The 17,636-nt window shown below is 40.3% G+C and overlaps 1 protein-coding gene across 1 annotated transcript in view; it reads left to right on the forward strand.

Moving 5' to 3' along the window:
- The window catches only part of LGR5 (leucine rich repeat containing G protein-coupled receptor 5), a 76,805-nt gene that overhangs the window by 25,738 nt on the left and 33,431 nt on the right, over positions 1-17,636 (forward strand). The window contains exon 4 of the mRNA XM_032593793.1: positions 5,251-5,322. Coding sequence (XP_032449684.1) covers positions 5,251-5,322 — 72 coding nt within the window. The remainder of the gene's footprint in view (positions 1-5,250; positions 5,323-17,636) is intronic.

Here is a 17,636-nt window from a genome sequence, read left to right on the forward strand (position 1 = left end):
ACATAGGCTTACAACAGAGTCTCGACAGTTACTTTATACCTACCTAAACACAGGACAATTAGGCAGAAGGAATACCTAAGGATCAAGCCATCGACTGTGATGAAGTTCCCCTGTAACATATGATTTCATCTCCCTCTGCTTCACTGTACCTGTTCTCCCGTAGCCCTGTTGGCAGAAAAGAAAACCAAATAAAGTACTGTTAAGAAGCGTGGGATGCTGTGTGAAATACTTTAAATTTTAAAACTTCAATATTTTAAGACTTCAATAATTTCAACATATTTAAATTTTTAATAAATTTTTAAAATAAAAGCATTTTCAAACTTGTAATATTTTAAAATCAGGGAAAGAAATTAAGAAAATACTGGGGCACCTGGGTGGCTCAGTCAGTTAAGCGTCAGACTTCAGCTCAGGTCTTTATCCCGTGGCTGGTGAGTTCAAGCCCCGCCTTGGGTTCTGTCCCGACAGCTCAGAGCCTGGAGCCTGATTCTGCATCTCCTTCTCTTTGCCCCTCCCTCACTTGTGCTCATGCGTGCTCTCTCTCTCTCTCTCTCTCTCTCAAAAATAAATAAACATTAAAAAAATTAATTAAAAGAAATATGCAGCCATTCTTTGTCTCTAGAGAAAGTGGAAAATTTTCTTTTCTCACCCATATGTGAATGATAAAAACGAAGCCAAAAGTGCCTAAACCCATATTCAGTTCATGGTGCTTTCTGCTTCTATTGGATGCACAGAATAAAGAAGTATTTGCAAAAGAAATCAGCAGCTATGTTGTGAATGCTTTCTGTTTTAATTGCACTCCAAAGTGCTGTAAACCCTTTCATTATTTTGTCTCCCACTAGGATATCTTAAACAAAAACAGAATTTTCTAATTAACTTACTGGAGACTTGTGGAGATAACTTGTGCTCGTTTTGTCATTTAAAAGTAATTAAACAGAAGTTCTTTAGTTTAGGGAGAGATCAGGACTTAAGTGATTTCTAAATTATATTTTTGGTATTTTACTTGTAGAAGTAGTTCAAAAATTAAATTGCTGGGAGGTAGTTCAGGAGTAGCTTTAAAATTTATCATTAGCAAAGTTCATATAAGTTCTGTTTTCTGAAACCAGTTATATAAAACTTTGGAGAAAGTTTGCCACTGTTTAATGGAGGAAAACCATCTGAGTATCTCTTATCCTCTACTCCAATTTTCCAGTTGTTTTAGGAAGACCACATTTTAATAGTTTCACTCTTTGGTTAGAAAGCATAGAAGGACTATTCAATACTTTATAGAGTAATATATCACCTACAAAGTTTAGACATCAATGAAGTCTATTATCTGAATCTTACCATCATTCACATTTATCACTCAATTAGTGAGTGACTTAGAAAACATTTCTGTGAAGGTAAAATTCTATAATTTATTAAAACTACTTGGAAAAGTATAAAATAATATAGAAATGTAAAATTTTAATACTCAAGTAAATTGTGTAAAATATGGAATTCAAGCGATAATTTTACCAATTCCTTAACAGATAAGTGAAATGTGAGATCTTCCTAAAACTTGACTTTTCTCATAAGGAACAATGGGGCACCTGGGTGGCTCAGTTCGTTGAGTGTCTGACTCTTTTTTTTTTTTTTTTTAATTTTTTTTTTCAATGTTTATTTATTTTTGGGACAGAGAGAGACAGAGCATGAATGGGGGAGGGGCAGAGAGAGAGGGAGACACAGAATCAGAAACAGGCTCCAGGCTCTGAGCCATCAGCCCAAAGCCTGACGCGGGGCTCGAACTCACGGACCGCGAGATCGTGACCTGGCTGAAGTCGGACGCTTAACCGACTGCGCCACCCAGGCGCCCCGAGTGTCTGACTCTTGATTTCCACTCCGGTCATGATTTGATGAACCATGAGATCAAGCACCACTTTGGGCTCTGCACTGTCAGCCTGCTTGGAATTAATTCTCTCCTTCTCTCTCTCTCTGCCCCTCCCCTGGTTGAGCCCTCTCTCTCGCTCTCTCTCGCTCTCTCTCAAAATAAATAAATAAACTTAAAAAAAAGGAACCAATACATTTGACACTCTTGATTTATGAAATGTTAGTTGAATTCAAGTTTAATAATGAAATTACTTCAGTAAAACTATTAGGATACAAGTGACATAATTGTATTCCTTAGTAAACAGAATCTCAGCCATGATAAGAAAAGTGTAAGTTTTATGACCTCTAAAGTATTTTCGTGTCTTATTTGTATACACACTCATATTTATATATATGAAAGTATTACAAATACCTTCATATTTTTAATCCTCAAACACCTTATCTACCAGATGATATTATTCTATTCTCATTATACATGTAAATGACAAATGGTCAGGGAGAGTAGATGGTTTGCTCTCAGAGACTTAAAACATAGGCCTTATCAAGGGTACCTGGGTGGCTCAGTAGTGGGTGTCTGACTTCAGCTCAGGTCATGATCTCACAGCTGGTGGGTTCGAGCCCCACATCGGGCTCTGTGCTGACAGCTCAGAGCCTGGAGCCTGCTTCAGATTCTGTGTCTCTGTCTCTCTCTGCCCCTTTCCTGCTAGCGCTCTGTCTGTGTCTCTCTCTCAGAAATAAGTAAACATTAAAAAAAAATTTTTTTTAACTTAAGACTTCTCTCATTGCAGCCTCAAGTTGTGAAAATACTCCAGTGGAAGCAATTTAGGATAGCACAGGCGTGTGGGTGAGTGTGTGCTGCCTTACTGTGCAGCACCAGTGTCACCTGGAAGTTTGCTAGAAACGCAGGTTCTCTGGCTCGTACCCAGACCTACGGAACCAGAAACTTTGAGGGTGGGGCCCAGCAGGCTGTGCTTTAACAAGCCTTCCAATGGATTCTGATGAACCCTGAAGTCTGAGAACCACTGGCGCGGATTTTTTCCCCCATTTTATTTTCTGGTTAATTAAAATGTCACATCCAGTACAATCCCACTATATTGTTAGCTTTGAGAAGGAGTCTATCAATTCATACAAAAAGGGTCAGCCTTCATTGAACGCTTACCACGCAGCAGGTATTGTTCTGTTTACCTTCACCCATCGGATCATAACAGTAAGCCCTGGGGGTGGGCAGTATCACTGGTCACCGAGAAGTTGAGAACTTGGACGATTTCCCTGAGGCCACACTGCTAGGGGTATGGGTAAGACATACCCATTCCCTAAGGGTATGGGTAAGACATACCCCATTCCCTAAGGGGTAGACAGATTGGAGAACCCATACTCTTACCCATACCTTAATCATGCCATATACCGTACAACCTGAGAATTTGTACATTCACCAAATACGCCTCAAGGTAATGCTGCAAGGTGTCGTAGAAAGTGCATCGAGTCTGGAGTTAGACACACTAGGGTTGGGTCCCCAGCCAGTCATCTAATGGAAAGAAACTTCCATTGTGGAGGTGAAGGAACCAGACAAACTGTTTCAGAGATCCAGCTATAGGTATAAGTAGAGGCTTTTCTGTAAAATGGCTGCTTTCTTAAAATGGTCTTCTGCCTTTGGCTTACATAGACCATGAAATACTGGGAGAACGGATGCAAAATTATTGCCTTATAAATATTTATGAATAAAATAGCAAAATATGAGGAATCTAATGGGATTTTTTTTCCATGCTATTTCCCTACTAACAATGATAGATATTTGTTTCTTTGTTGCCAGCTGCTTCTGTTCTATAGTCATGTTCTGAAAAGAACAGTTGAACCCAGGCAAGCAAAAGCTCAATACTTCACAAAAAGAATTTAATTTATATTAAAATATGGCTACACAAGAAAGAAGATCTTGAATAGCTTCCTGCTGTATCCATATTTCCATTTTGTCTAATTTATACAGTCCTCGGAGTGGTCCTTTAAAAACATAAATAAAACAAGTGTTGGTGAGGATATGGAGAAAAAGGAACCCTCTTGCACTGTTGGTGGGAATGCCAACAGTATAGCCACCGTGGAAAACAGTATGGAGGTTCCTCAGAAAATTACAAATAGAACTACCATGTGATCCAATAATTTCATTATGAGTATTTACCCAAAGATAACAAAAACACTAATTCAAAAAGATACACGCACCCCTGTGTTTATTGCAGCATTAGATACAATAGCCAAATTATGGGAGCAACCTAAGTATTCATCAATAGAGAAGTGGATAAAGGGTGCGTGTGTGTGTGTGTGTGTGTGTGAATATTATGCAGCCATGAAAAGGATGAGATCTGCCATTTGAGACCATATGGATAGACTTAGAGAGTATTATCTAAGTGAAATAAATAAGACTCGGAAAGACAAATACCATGATTCTACTCATAAGTGGAATCTCAAAAAAGTGAATAAACAACAAAAAAAAACAAAAAAAAATACAGATTCAGACCTATAAATTCAGAAGACAAACTGATGGTTGCCAGAGGGGAGAAGGATGGGGGTGTGAGCCAAATCAATGAAGGGAAGTGGGAGATAAGGTCTTCCAGTTATGGAATGAATAAGTCACAGGAATATAAGGCACAATACATTCAGTGGTCTTGTGATAGCAATGTATAGGGATAGACGGTTGCTACACTTGTGGCAAACATAGCATAATGTATAAACCTGTCAAATCTGTAAGTTGTACAGTTGAAACTAATGTTACATTGGACATCAACTGTACTCAAATTTTTAAAAAAAGAAAAACATAAATAAGATCTTGTCATTTCCCTAGAAACCCTTCAACAAGAGTTTCTTATCACACTTAAAATAAAGCCTCATTGTGGCCTGCAAGTCCTCCATGAGACAGCTTCAGTCTCTCCCAACCTCTTGCTCTCACTCACTCCTCCTCACAAGTGATCCTTTGCTACTCCTTGAACAAATCAAGCAAGCTCTGGCCTCAGGGCCTTTGCACTTACTCCTCCCTCTTCTCAGAAACTCTTCCCAGATGTTCACAGGATTTGCTCCATGACTCCATTCTGGTCTCCACTCAAGTATCAACTCCTAAGAAAGATCTTCCCTGACCACCTTTAAAATAAAAATCTCAACCCTTGTATCCATCTATCCCAAATCCATATTTTGTTTTTTATTCATAGTACCTACCATTTGCCTGATGGTATATACTCACCCATTAATTTTTAATTATCTTTCCTTCCACATAGGAATTCGAGCTCCCCAAGGGCCAAGGCTTTGTCTGATGCTCTACTGTTTCCCTGACACTTACAACAGAGCCTGGCAGTGCTGTGGCCAGTTATTATTGATTACTGTTAACTTTCTTTAACATTTTTCTTCATTTGTTTTCACGTGCAGTATGCTGCAGAATAATCACCTAAGACAGGTACCGGCGGGAGCACTGCAGAATTTGCGAAGCCTTCAGTCCCTGTAAGTACAGTTAAAATTGCAAAATGTTCTCAGGACCAATATGGGAAGGAGCAATGAAACGTCCAAATGAGCATTTTCATCAACTCCTTGGTTGGGGACCTTAGCTAAATAAGTTGTGAGTGAATGAGACTTTTCATTATGGCAACAACCCTTCGAATCTTCATTAAACAATACGGGGTGGGGGGGGACCAGTGTTGGAGTTCAGATTTTCAGATCAGACACTCAATCATAGCACCTGCAGTGAAAAGCCTCTTATAATTGCTGGTAATCACAGGACAGAATCTTGCGGATCCAGGATCTTGTCCTGCATTCTCCTGTAGTATTTTGTTCCTGAGTTCAAATCAGAAATAATGCTTTCTCCTCTTGTCTAGAAAAATCTAGATAAGATTGGCATCTTCAATTTATTCCATTTCTAGACAATCTGAGCTGACTTGTAATGAAACTTTTGCTGAGTCAAGGGAAGGAAAAATAAGATGAAAACAGAGAGAGAAGCAAGCCATACGAGACTCTTAAATACAGAGAACAAACTGAGGGTTGCTGGAGGGGAGGAGGGGCTAAATGGGTGATGAGCATTAAGGAGGGCAGTTGTTAGGATGAGCACTGGGTGTTATATGTAAGCAATGAATCACTGGGTTCTACTCCTGAAACCAAGACTACACTGTATGTTAACTAACTTGAATTTAAATGAATTTTTAAAATGACTTAATCTTTAAGGTTCTGTATATACATCAGGGGTCCTCAAATCAGTGAGCTAAGATCTTATGGTATATCTTAAAGTCTCACTGCACAGCTTCCCCATCACCACACCCAAACATACAAACATACTCACAAACAATCCCACTGACACACAGACACATACAGACACATGAACATACACAGCACTGGGGTCATTGTTCCTTATTCTGAGTATACAAGTTTTCTATCAGGAGTTTCCACTCTTCATTGAGTTAGAATCTCTGAATAAGTAAAAATTAGTTGTTTCCCACAAAAAGAACTTTCATACCAGCTGGATGTTTTAGAGTTTGGGTTGTAAGCAAGTGTTTACAGTGACTGTTTGGCAAGACTGCCGTGAGTAGGTGGTCAGTAAATCTTCATCTCCTGAGAATGTGTAAGTGCTGGCAATATATCGCATGATTTCCAATATATGCATGAGTAATATGTGCTTCTATCTTACTTACACTGAAAGTCCTCATCTGTCAAACAAAATACTGGTTTCTGGTCTGGAATGATGAGGGAGATGCATTTAAAAAGCACGTAAATATTGCAGACTCTAGTTGAAAAGTATCTTAAAGAATCCATCGGTTAATAGTTACATAGCATTTGCTTAATGCCTTTTACTGAGGTGATACAAGAGGAGGAGAAACATGAGATTGAAGATGATACTTTCCTCCTTTGATCTTTTTTTGTTGTGGTTGTTCTTTTAATGAAAGCAAATCTGTGCTTGAGACCATTTTAAGCTTTGTAGTCCAGTCAAACAAAGTGACTTCCTAGGTTTTCACGAGCCTATAGATAAACAAGCCCACAAGGGCCCCTTTGTGGCATGGCGATAGGTCTGTTGCATTTTCAGGGGCTCCTTAATGACATCACAGTATCACTCCTCCTTTGTTGCACGAGCATTTTCCTGAAGGAAAGAAGCAGCCAGAAGGCAAAACACTCTCAAGTTGGGTTGTCTGCGTCAGGGCACGGGGTCTAGTGGCCGCATTGAAAAACGAGATAATAGCAGTAGCCAATAGGAACTTTAAACAGCTGTGAGGCAGGCAGAAGATAGAAGGATAAGAGTCGGTAACCAAAAGCCCCTATCAGCTGAAAGAAGATCACAAACAGAACACCCAGCAAAGTGAACTCTTTGAGAAAGAGAAAACCATGAATCTTTTGTTCACTTGAACTGGGCGGTGCCTCCCTGATAAAGGTGTTCAGATTTGGTTTCTTACCGTCTGGAGATTCACTGTTCACCAGGTGTCTCTTGCCTTATGGTTTCTGATTCACAAACACAATTGTGTTTGAAACCTTGTAAGTATGTGTTCCCTGTGAAAAAGCCAAGGGTTAACTTTCTAGTATGATGTTTATCGCATCCAGATAGATACTCGGCCCCTGGTGCATGCTGAATTTTATCGGCTGACTGTGTAATGTTTGTCCAGCGGTCCCTTTGCCCGGAGCGCAGACAGGCCCATGTGAGGCGCTGAATGTTGGCACTGTGTGCTACCGCGCCACATTTTCTCATGGTTTTTTGTGCTGTTTTGATACAAGAGTTAAGATTGGACCAAAAGTGTTATAAACATAGACTCTGACCGCCAACCGCACAGACACTGTATTGTACCAGCTGAAGGAGCCCCTGTGGGGTGTGTGGGTTTGGGCCACAGTGAACCCTTGTAAAGTTTTGCCGTCGTCCCAGACTAGAGATGTTTAATGGTACTTCTCCGGCTTCCTTCATGCAGTTCCAAAAATGAAACCATCAGGTTTTGTTTTGTTTTTTAAATGTTTATTTATTTTTGAGAGAGTACGTGCGCACAAGTGGGGGAGGGGTAGAAAGAAAGGGGGACAGAGGATCCGAAGCAGGCTCTGTGCTCGCAGCAGAAAGCCTGACACGGGGCTCAAACCCACAAACTCTGAGATCGTGACCTGAGCCAAAGTCAGAAGTTTAACTGAGCCACCCAGGCGCCCTGAAAGCATTAGTTTTGAGACTAGTGATCATTACATGATTGCATTACATGAATGCATTACATGAATGCAAACATGCATTCCTTTTCCGGTCTCCATTCATTGTCCATGCTTTCAGGCCACTTCTGTATCAGTACAAGTAACAAAGAGGATGAGACCTGCCTCATCGTCCATGCTGCCCACACCTGGGAGGCTTCCACTCCGTCGCTCTGCTTTTCTTGCACTATAGTCAACTTTTAGACTATCACTCGGCCCTTTTTCTAATGTTTCCTCTTTTTTTCTGTCCCTGGAATTCACTGTTTCTCTTCACTTTGTTATTTTCCTTGTCTTACACATTCGCTCTCTAAGCTGCACTCCAACCTCCACAGGAGCTGTGAGTGCATCACCGCCCTACATGCCTGGCCTTGTAATCTCCAAAGGGGATTTCTCAACCCTGGCTGCAAAGAATCATCTGGACAGGCCCAAAGCCCAAGGCTGCACTCTCTGAGTGTTTTCTAACTGGTTCCATTATACCGTTAAGTGCTTCTTAACCGAACGTTGGGAAAACTCGTGTCAGGCAGCACTTCTTCAGATGTTCTGCAAATATTCCCCTGAGCTATTTTCAAACCTGAAATAATCACATAATCCATACTTTGCATTCCAGTGTGAACTAAAAAGGTACTCGGAATATGAAATAAAAGTCTGGGATTGCATTGTTTGTGTTTAATTGAAACAGCTCATACATACCTGCCTATTAAGTCTACTGACGATCTGGGGCAGATAAAGACAGGAGGCCACATGCTGTGTGGATAGCACACCCTACTATCCGAATGTGTTTGTCACGGCACCAACACCTCCCAGATATACAGGACAGGATGTTGGGCCTCATCTCTGACTTACTTAATCAAAAACTTCATTTCAACAAAATCCTCTGGGGATTTGTATGGCCAACACATTTGAGAAATTAAATGTTTTATTGTGCTATGACACAGACAAGTGGTCTACCAACCAAGTGGCTGATAAGTACTGAAATAGATCCATTATACTTTGCCCCACCATATAGACTTGGCTTCATTGAATATAGTTTAAGAAACTTGATACATTGGGGCGCCTGGGTGGTGCAGTCGGTTAAGCGTCCGACTTCAGCCAGGTCACGATCTCGCGGTCCGTGAGTTTGAGCCCCGCGTCGGGCTCTGGGCTGATGGCTCAGAGCCTGGAGCCTGTTTCCGATTCTGTGTCTCCCTCTCTCTCTGCCCCTCCCCCGTTCATGCTCTGTCTCTCTCTGTCCCAAAAAATAAATAAATGTTGAAAAAAAAAATTTTTTTAATAAAAAAAAGAAACTTGATACATTAAAATTGGTCACATTGCTGTGAGGAAGCAACAAATTGTACTCACGTTTCAAGAGATGTAATTTTCATTTATTTTACATAAACAAAAGATATTTGGCCTTGTTCACAATGAAAACATAGGTACGTTTGTGTTCTTTTAACTCTCTCCTGATGTTTACAAATTGCTTGTCTAAAGAATAAGAGGTCAAGCCCATGTGCCAGAGCCCAATAGCCCAGAGCCTGCCCCTGTACAATATGTACGTTTGCTTCTGACATGGTAATGACTGCCCAGACACCAGTTGGATTTTTTGTAATGTAATCAAATATAACTTAATTTCCTTTCTGTTTTTTTGGAAGGGAATAGGAAATGTAATCAGAATTCACAATGAGTTGTATTTCACCAAGAAACTTTTGGCATTATAGACATTTGAGGACTAGGTTCAGATTACAATGATTTGATGGAAACTCAAAACTTAACCCTCCCCTGACCTCATACCTTTGTATCTGTAGCTAAGAAATCGATCTATGGGGGGAAAAAAATCGTTACTTCATTTGTTGATAGTCATCAATGACGTTCAGTCATCTCACTGTCATTATTGAAGTTCAAGGTGATCAAAGAGAATGACATATTCATCTTTGTCCAGTTAACCAGAGTATTATTTAATACATGTTGGTTTTCATTTCAAGTTCCCACTAGAGAAACAAATTGGGTTGGAACATAGAAAATAAAAGAATCAGACATATCTTTGGTATTGTCTCTAGTCTCCAATTAGAACACCAATTGGTGTTCATCTTCAGGGTGTAAGACATTGTTTTAAAACCTAAAAAGAACATGTAATTCTTGCCTGGAACGTGATCAGCCTGTGCATCTTGTGATAGCAGCTTCAGGGCTACCGACTCCTCTGCCCCTGAGCCCTGTGAAATGTTAATAATGTCACCCAGACTCTTCATGGTAAGGTTTTGCTGATAATAGTCCTCAAAGAGAGTAAGAGAAAGAGATGAGGAGGAGAGGCAGGGCTCATAGTGCTGGGCAGAAAATAAGGCAAGCCTAGAACCAGCCCCAGTTTTCTCCCATGAACATCCAGGAGCCTATTCAGTTTCAGACCTTGGATAAAGAATGGGAAGGAAGTAACAAAAGACAAGGAGGTGTAAGCAGACAAAAAAAAGTAGAGTGAGCTCACCAAGAGAATAAGATTAAAAGATCAAAGAGGTTAAACACACACACACAATGGTTTTAGTATTAGTGACATTATTCTTCCCACTAAAATAGTCTCCAGAAAGAGAAATTACAAGCTTACACAATAAAAATGCATGTTCAATAAATAAAATTTTGGTTTAGTTTGGTTTTTTTCACCAAAGTGCCAGCATAGCAGATACGTCTTGGGATGGAGGTGGACTTCGGTGCTCCAGAGGCCAAGGGTTTTGTCTAGTGCACCATTAGGAGGTCATTTCATAGAACAACGTGCAAACCAGCACCCAATGCATTGTTATGAGAAGTTTTCCTTGTCTCCCTCCCCCGTTAAACAGCAGGAGAAAACTATTTTCAAAGGTAAAGCCCTTTCTACACAGTGTCTATAGCAAGAGAGAACTCAAATTGGAGTGCAGTCCTCAGAATCATGTATGGAAAAAAATGTGAATACGTAATGCAAGACCCCATGTACAAACCATTCTTACATCAGGCTATCTGCCAGTGCTCTGATTAAAATCGTACATGTGACAGTCACATCAGATAGGTAAATAACTAAAAGAGAACATAGATGTTATAAATGAGAAGTAGAATACCACTTTTCTCAGTCTTGTGATGTGAAATGAAGGTTACCTTTGGAAGTGGGTTAAACTCTTCGGAGAAGCTAAAGGGATGGCACCAATGGAAGGTACACTGTTTGTAAAAAGGCACATAAAGAGGGGTGCCTGGGTGGCTCAGTCAGTTAAGCATCCGACTCTTGATTTCGGCTCAGGTCATGATCTCATGGTTCGTGAGTTCGAGGCCTGAGTCAGACTCTGTGCTGACAGTGTGGAGCCTGCTTGGGATTCTCTCTCTCATCCTCTCTCTTTGCCCTTCTCCCTCTCAAAATAAGTAAATAAACTTAAAAAAAAAAAAAAGAAAGAAAGAAAGAAGCAATAAAGCATGGGAACACTGCCAGGACAAAATCAGAAACACCCAGGGTGTTTAAACCCACATGGTTATCAAAGCAGCAGCAGCTGTTTATGAAGCACCTTCTTCATTCCACTCATCCTCAGACAAGGAGGAGTCACATGAGGTAGGAGCTGAGATTACCTCTTCCTTAGTGATGATGAAGCAGAAAGCTCAAAGATGTTAAATGACCTTCTCAAGGTCATGTGGCTTGTAATGGAGTCAGTCTAGAAGTGAGTCTGGGATACGAACTCTGGTCTTCCTAGCACCAAAATCTGCCCATTTTACCACCACGCTCTCTCCCCTCCCTCCAAAATCTACTTCAGAGAATGGGCACACAGCAGGATGCACTAATGTGAGGGAAAGGAGCTTGACAGAATCACATCTTACTTCCAGACCTATGTTGTGAAGGTTTACAAGAAGAAAGAAATGTACAAAAAGAAGAAATTTCTGGAGGACAGAAATAAATAAGTTGAAGAAGAGAAGAGAACAATATTATTAATGTGTGGGCCAGTCTGCTTTTTTTAGTGTTTCCCTATGCTTTTGGTTGTCTGTTCCCTCATTACCTGTGAGGTAGAATTTGCCTCCACTTTCCTGATAAGGAAACTGTAGGTGAGAAAAGAGTATCTTGTCCCTATTGCAAAGGTGAAAGTTGATCAGACAATGACAGGAGGAAAGAACATTCCAGACAGAGGGAACTACTTGTGCACTGCCTTGTAGTGGGGGTGGCTGGAGGCGAAGCTAGTACATCAAGAAGCAGAAACAAGCTCCTTGTGGCTGAAGCAGAAGAGTCCTGTGTCACAAAGCTCTTCTTGTGCAAGAAGTACAAGAAGAGCTTAGTGGGACAGGTGGGGTCAAACGCCTTGAAAGCCATTTGGGACATGCCAAGGATTTTAGCCTTTATTGTGAAGTCAGTGGGAATCCACTGGAGGATAAAAGGCAGGGAAGGGCATGATTTGATCTGTGTTACTGAAATAGTCTAGGAGAGAAAGAACTTTGTCAGGATGGGGGCAGTGGAGATGGTGAAGGGGAAATGGATTTGAGAACTATTCAGATGAAATTACCAGAGTACCGGAATTACTCCATCGATGAAGAACGATGGAGTAAGAGATGTCAGGATGATTCCTAAATTTCTGGTTTATAACCATGTGCTTAAGGAAGCCCATCACTGAGAACAAGAAACACCGGCAAAAAGCTATGTTTGGGGACAATGGAGGTGAATGATAATGAGTTTGGTCTTGAATGTGTGTTTGTGGAGGAACAACTGAGTAGAAATGTCACAAAGACAGCCTGAAATCCAGATCTGGATCTCAAAAAAGAGTGAAATTTAGGTTAGACCCTCCTACCATGCATTTGCCTTCACCTAACACCTCCTTGTAACGATTTGGTTGTCTGACTACACTTTAGGAAACATGCTGCATAAAGGTTGGATCAACACGCTTAGAAAACAGGCTCATGTCTGCCTGGTTTACTTACTGTTAGATCTCAAGCACCAGGAACAGTACCTGCAAAAACGCACACTCCAGAAATATTTATTGAACTGAACTAAAGCCTCAAACCCTAAGTGATGTCCTAAACATCTGCTTAGGATCAGCTCATCTCTCCCAGTTTGACTGTAGCCCACATTCCCTGATATCTCTGGCTCCAAACTCTTATCTCTGTGCCTGGCTTTTTCTACCTGCCCTTCCTAAACTGAGAGTTGGACCTTCAGGGATTTTGGAGTTGATCTGTCTACAAGATTTAGCTTTCTATTGTCTTAGCTGAGGACTCTCCACTTAAAGAATTCCAGGGCTCAAGGCAAACTAGTGGTTGCCAGAGGGCAGGTGGGAGTGGGGTGGGAGGGGATAAGCAAAGTAGGTGAAGGAGACGCAGAGGGGCAAACTTGCAGTTATAAAATAAATAAGTCACAGAGATGAAAAGTACAGTATAAGGAATGTAATCAGTAATGTCATAATGACAGTAGTATGGTGACAGTTGGTGACTACCCTTACCGTGGTGAGCACTGAGCGACACCTAATAACACTGTCTGTCAACTATACTTTAATAATGTTTTTTTTTAAGGGCCCCTGGGTGGCTCAGTTGGTTAAGCAGCCAACTTCCTCAGGTCATGATCTCGTGGTCCGTGAGTTGAAGCCCGTGTCAAGCTCTATGCTGACAGCTCAGAGCCTGGAGCCTGTTTCAGATTCTGTGTCTCCCTCTCTCTGACCCTCCCCTGTTCATGCTCTGTCTCTCTCTCTGTCTCAAAAACAAATAAACGTTAAAAAAATTTTTTTAATAATTTTTTTTAAAGTGTAGGGTTTGGGGAAGAACCATAATGCTAAGTCTTGGAGGGTTGATGAGGTTCGGATAGGCAGGAAGTAGGGGATGCTTATGAATACAAGGCTCAGAAGTACTGTGGGAGGGAGCTAAATAGGGACAAGTTGACTAGGACAGAGAAATAGGAGAATAGCGTGGCCAGTGAAGGCGGATGGTGAACTTTGAATATCAGATGGGAAGTTTGGGTTTGAAGGGACGGTAATGTGGCAGAACCATGGATTCCTAACAGGGGAATGACATAGAGCATGGTTTGAGGGAGATTAATCTGGCAGCAGCCTACAGGATTAATTGAAGAGATAAGAGATCAAAGGCGAAAGGCCCAGCTCAGAGACTGTTGCAGTAATGCAGGTGTTAAGAGATAAGAGACTTAACTAGACAGTGGAAGTGGAGAGTCTTGGAGATAAAGATAAATGGAGAGGACTTGGTGAATGATTGGCTGGAAGGCAATGGAAGATTCAAAAAGAACCCCCAGATTTCAAACCCTGATGGTACCCGAGAGACTAATGGGGCCCTTGACCCCCCCCCAAAAAAAGTCTTTGTTTTCTATGGAGAAAAATGAAACTGGAGAAGTTAATGCTTGTGTTACTCGTCTCCTCGTTACAAAATTCACAGCAGCAATGACCTCTGAGAAAGGGAGCAACATATTGTAAATTGACTCTAAGATATTTCTCACTGGAGTCATGCACTCTCCAATAATGCCAGAAAGACAGGTTTGGTTCTGTTTGGCACTTCATCTAGCTGTTAGTCAAGCCAACCGACTAGTCTCTAAATTATTGCTCTTCAGTGAGCCTGTCGGTTTTATCTCTCCCCAAGCTGCAGAGATGAAAAAACTTTTTTACCTTTTCAGAAGTAAGTTTAAAGAGATCATTTTTCTTCCTGGTTTGCATTAAGTTTACCAATGAATAAGATGAAGAACAGAAAGGTAGAAGCAGAAATTCCCATTATATAAATTCATACACTTAATGTCTTCCTAGGATATAAATGGGAAATTTCATTAAAAGGTAGAATCCCACATTGTGGTTACTCCATCAATATTAAATAACAATAAATAACAATAAAAATGACTCATTATTATGAAGAATTCATATAAATCAGCATTACTTTAGTCCATAAGAGTTCATATAGATAAAATTGTATCCCAATAGTATTATTATAATGATCTGACAAATTCAATTCCAGTGATCCACTGGTTTTGGTGCAATAAAATTTCCAGGCAGTAAATTTCACTGTAATAAATATTTTAGAGACCTTGTCAAATTGTATTCTATTTAAGCTTGGAAATCCATAATTCTCATTTCATAGCAAAGTAAGATAATAATGGGAAATGCTTTCATTTCTTAAAATGTTATAAATGAACTAAATGATTGTGCTCTTTTGACTATTCATGAATTATTCAAAATGGCCTCAAAAAATGTACAAATGTATGTACAAGTGAGTTTGTCATTTTTTTTAACTTACAAAGAAAAAAATGCTCATCCAAATATAAAATAGAAATGTCAGTGATGAAAATGCTATGCTTCGGCTTCTTTTTAATATATTTTTTAAATTTTTTATTTATTTTTATATTTTTTAATTTTTTTTTTTTTTAATTTTTTTTTTTTTTCCCAACGTTTATTTATTTTTGGGACAGAGAGAGACAGAGCATGAACGGGGGAGGGGCAGAGAGAGAGGGAGACACAGAATCGGAAACAGGCTCCAGGCTCTGAGCCATCAGCCCAGAGCCCGACGCGGGGCTCGAACTCACGGACCGCGAGATCGTGACCTGGCTGAAGTCGGACGCCCAACCGACTGCGCCACCCAGGCGCCCCAGTATATTTTTTAATTTTTATTTAATCTATTTTTTTTTATTTACACCCAAGTTAGCATATAGTGCAGCAATGATTTCAGGAGTAGATTCCTTAATGCCCTTTACCCATTTAGCCCATCCCCCCTCCCACACCTCCTCCAGTAACCCTCTGTTCTCCATATTTAAGAGTCTCTTAAGTTGTCCCCCTCCTTAAGTTGTCCCCTCCCTGTTTTTATATTATTTTTGCTTCCCTTCCTTTATGTTCATCTGTTTGGTCTCTTAAAGTCCTCATATGAGTGAAGTCATATATTTGTCTTTCTCTGACTGACTAATTTCACTTAGCATAATACCCTCTAGTTCCATCCATGTTGTTCCAAATGGCAAGATTTCATTCTTTTTGATTGCTGAGTAATACTCCATTGTATATATATACCACATCTTCTTTATCCATTCATCTGTCAGTGGACATTTGGGTTCTTTCCATACTTTGGCTATTGTTGATAGTGCTGCTATAAATATTGGGGTGCATGTGCCCTTTCGAAACAGCACACCTGTATCCTGTAGATAAATACCTAGTAGTGCAATTGCTGGGTCGTAGGCTAGTTCTATTTTTAGTTTCTTGAGGAACCTCCATACTGTCTTCCAGAGTGGCTGCACCAGTTTGCATTCCCACCAGCAGTGCCAAAGAGATCCTCTTTCTCCATATCCTCGTCAACATCTGTTGTTGCCTGAGTTGTTAATGTTAGCCATTCTGACTGGTGACGTGGTATCTCATTGGGGCTTTGATTTGTATTTCCCTGATGATGAGTGATGTTGCGTATTTTTTCATGTGTCGGTTGGCCATCTGGATGTCTTTGGAGATGTGTCTATTCATGTCTTTTGCCCATTTCTTCACTGGATTATTGGTTTTTTGGGTGTTGAGTTTGATAAATTCTTTATAGATTTTGGATACTAATTAACCCTTTATCTCATATGTCGTTTGCAAATATCTTCTCCCATTCCGTCGGTTGCCTTTGAGTTTTGCTGATTGTTTCCTTCACTGTGCAGAAGGAGGTCCCAATAGTTCATTTTTGCTTTTGTTTTCCTTGCCTCCGGAGATGTGTTGAGTAGGAAGTTGCTGCGGCCAAGGTCAAAGAGGGTTTTCCCTGCCTTCTCTTCTAGGATTTTGATGGCTTCCTGTCTTGCATTTAGGTCTCTCATCTATTTTGAGTTTATTTTTGCATACGGTGTCAGAATGTGGTCCAGGTTCATTTTTCTGCATGTCGCTGTCCAGTTTTCCCAGCACCACTTGCTGAAGAGACGGTTTTCATTCCATTGAATATTCTTTCCTGCTTTGTCAAAGATTAGTTGGCCATACTTTCGTGGGTCCATTTTTGGGTTCTCTATTCTGTTCCATTGATCTGAGTGTCTGTTCTTGTGCCAGAAAATGCTACGCTTCGTAATTCTGTTCACTGGAAGAATCCCCAGGAACTATACTCTACCTGCAGCTGCAATATTCTTCACACCTTTGACTTCTTTTTTCTCAAGTCATCTATGTTAATAATTGACATCATTACAGTCATGTCAGATATGGAATTAGCCAAGATCTATGGCTTATCTTTTGACTAACGCTTTCTTCCTTGTAGTTAATGTCTTATCAAAGACATTCTCAAACAGAGATATAAGCCTGTGTGATACACTGGCAAGGTACCTTATTTGAGATCTATGTAAAGGTCCTTTTTCTGGAAAAACAATAGCAAGAATGATCTCATAGCTTCTATAATCCGTACAATAATGCCATTTATAAATCAAAAATTCCTTCCAGGAGTATGGAACAGATTGGCCAAATGTTTCTTTTGAAAGAGAAAACTTATAAAACTAAGGTTTTATACATGAAAATATTATGGAAAAAAACTTTAGACAGAAGACAATAAAGTGAGTTGGGGTTTTTTTGGCCAGTGCCTGACATAAGTGATTTTTTTGCCTGTTACCTTCTAAGTCTTCATCACATAGGATACACTGATATTATAGAACTGCATTCACAGGTAACATGCAGTTTTGTTTTATTTTTAGTTTACATAATACTGGATGACATTCATCCCTGCTCTTGCATGGTCTCCATCTGCTCAGTTGC

Source organism: Lynx canadensis, chromosome B4, assembly GCF_007474595.2.
Source record: "Lynx canadensis isolate LIC74 chromosome B4, mLynCan4.pri.v2, whole genome shotgun sequence".
In the NCBI taxonomy this organism is placed as follows: domain Eukaryota; kingdom Metazoa; phylum Chordata; class Mammalia; order Carnivora; family Felidae; genus Lynx; species Lynx canadensis.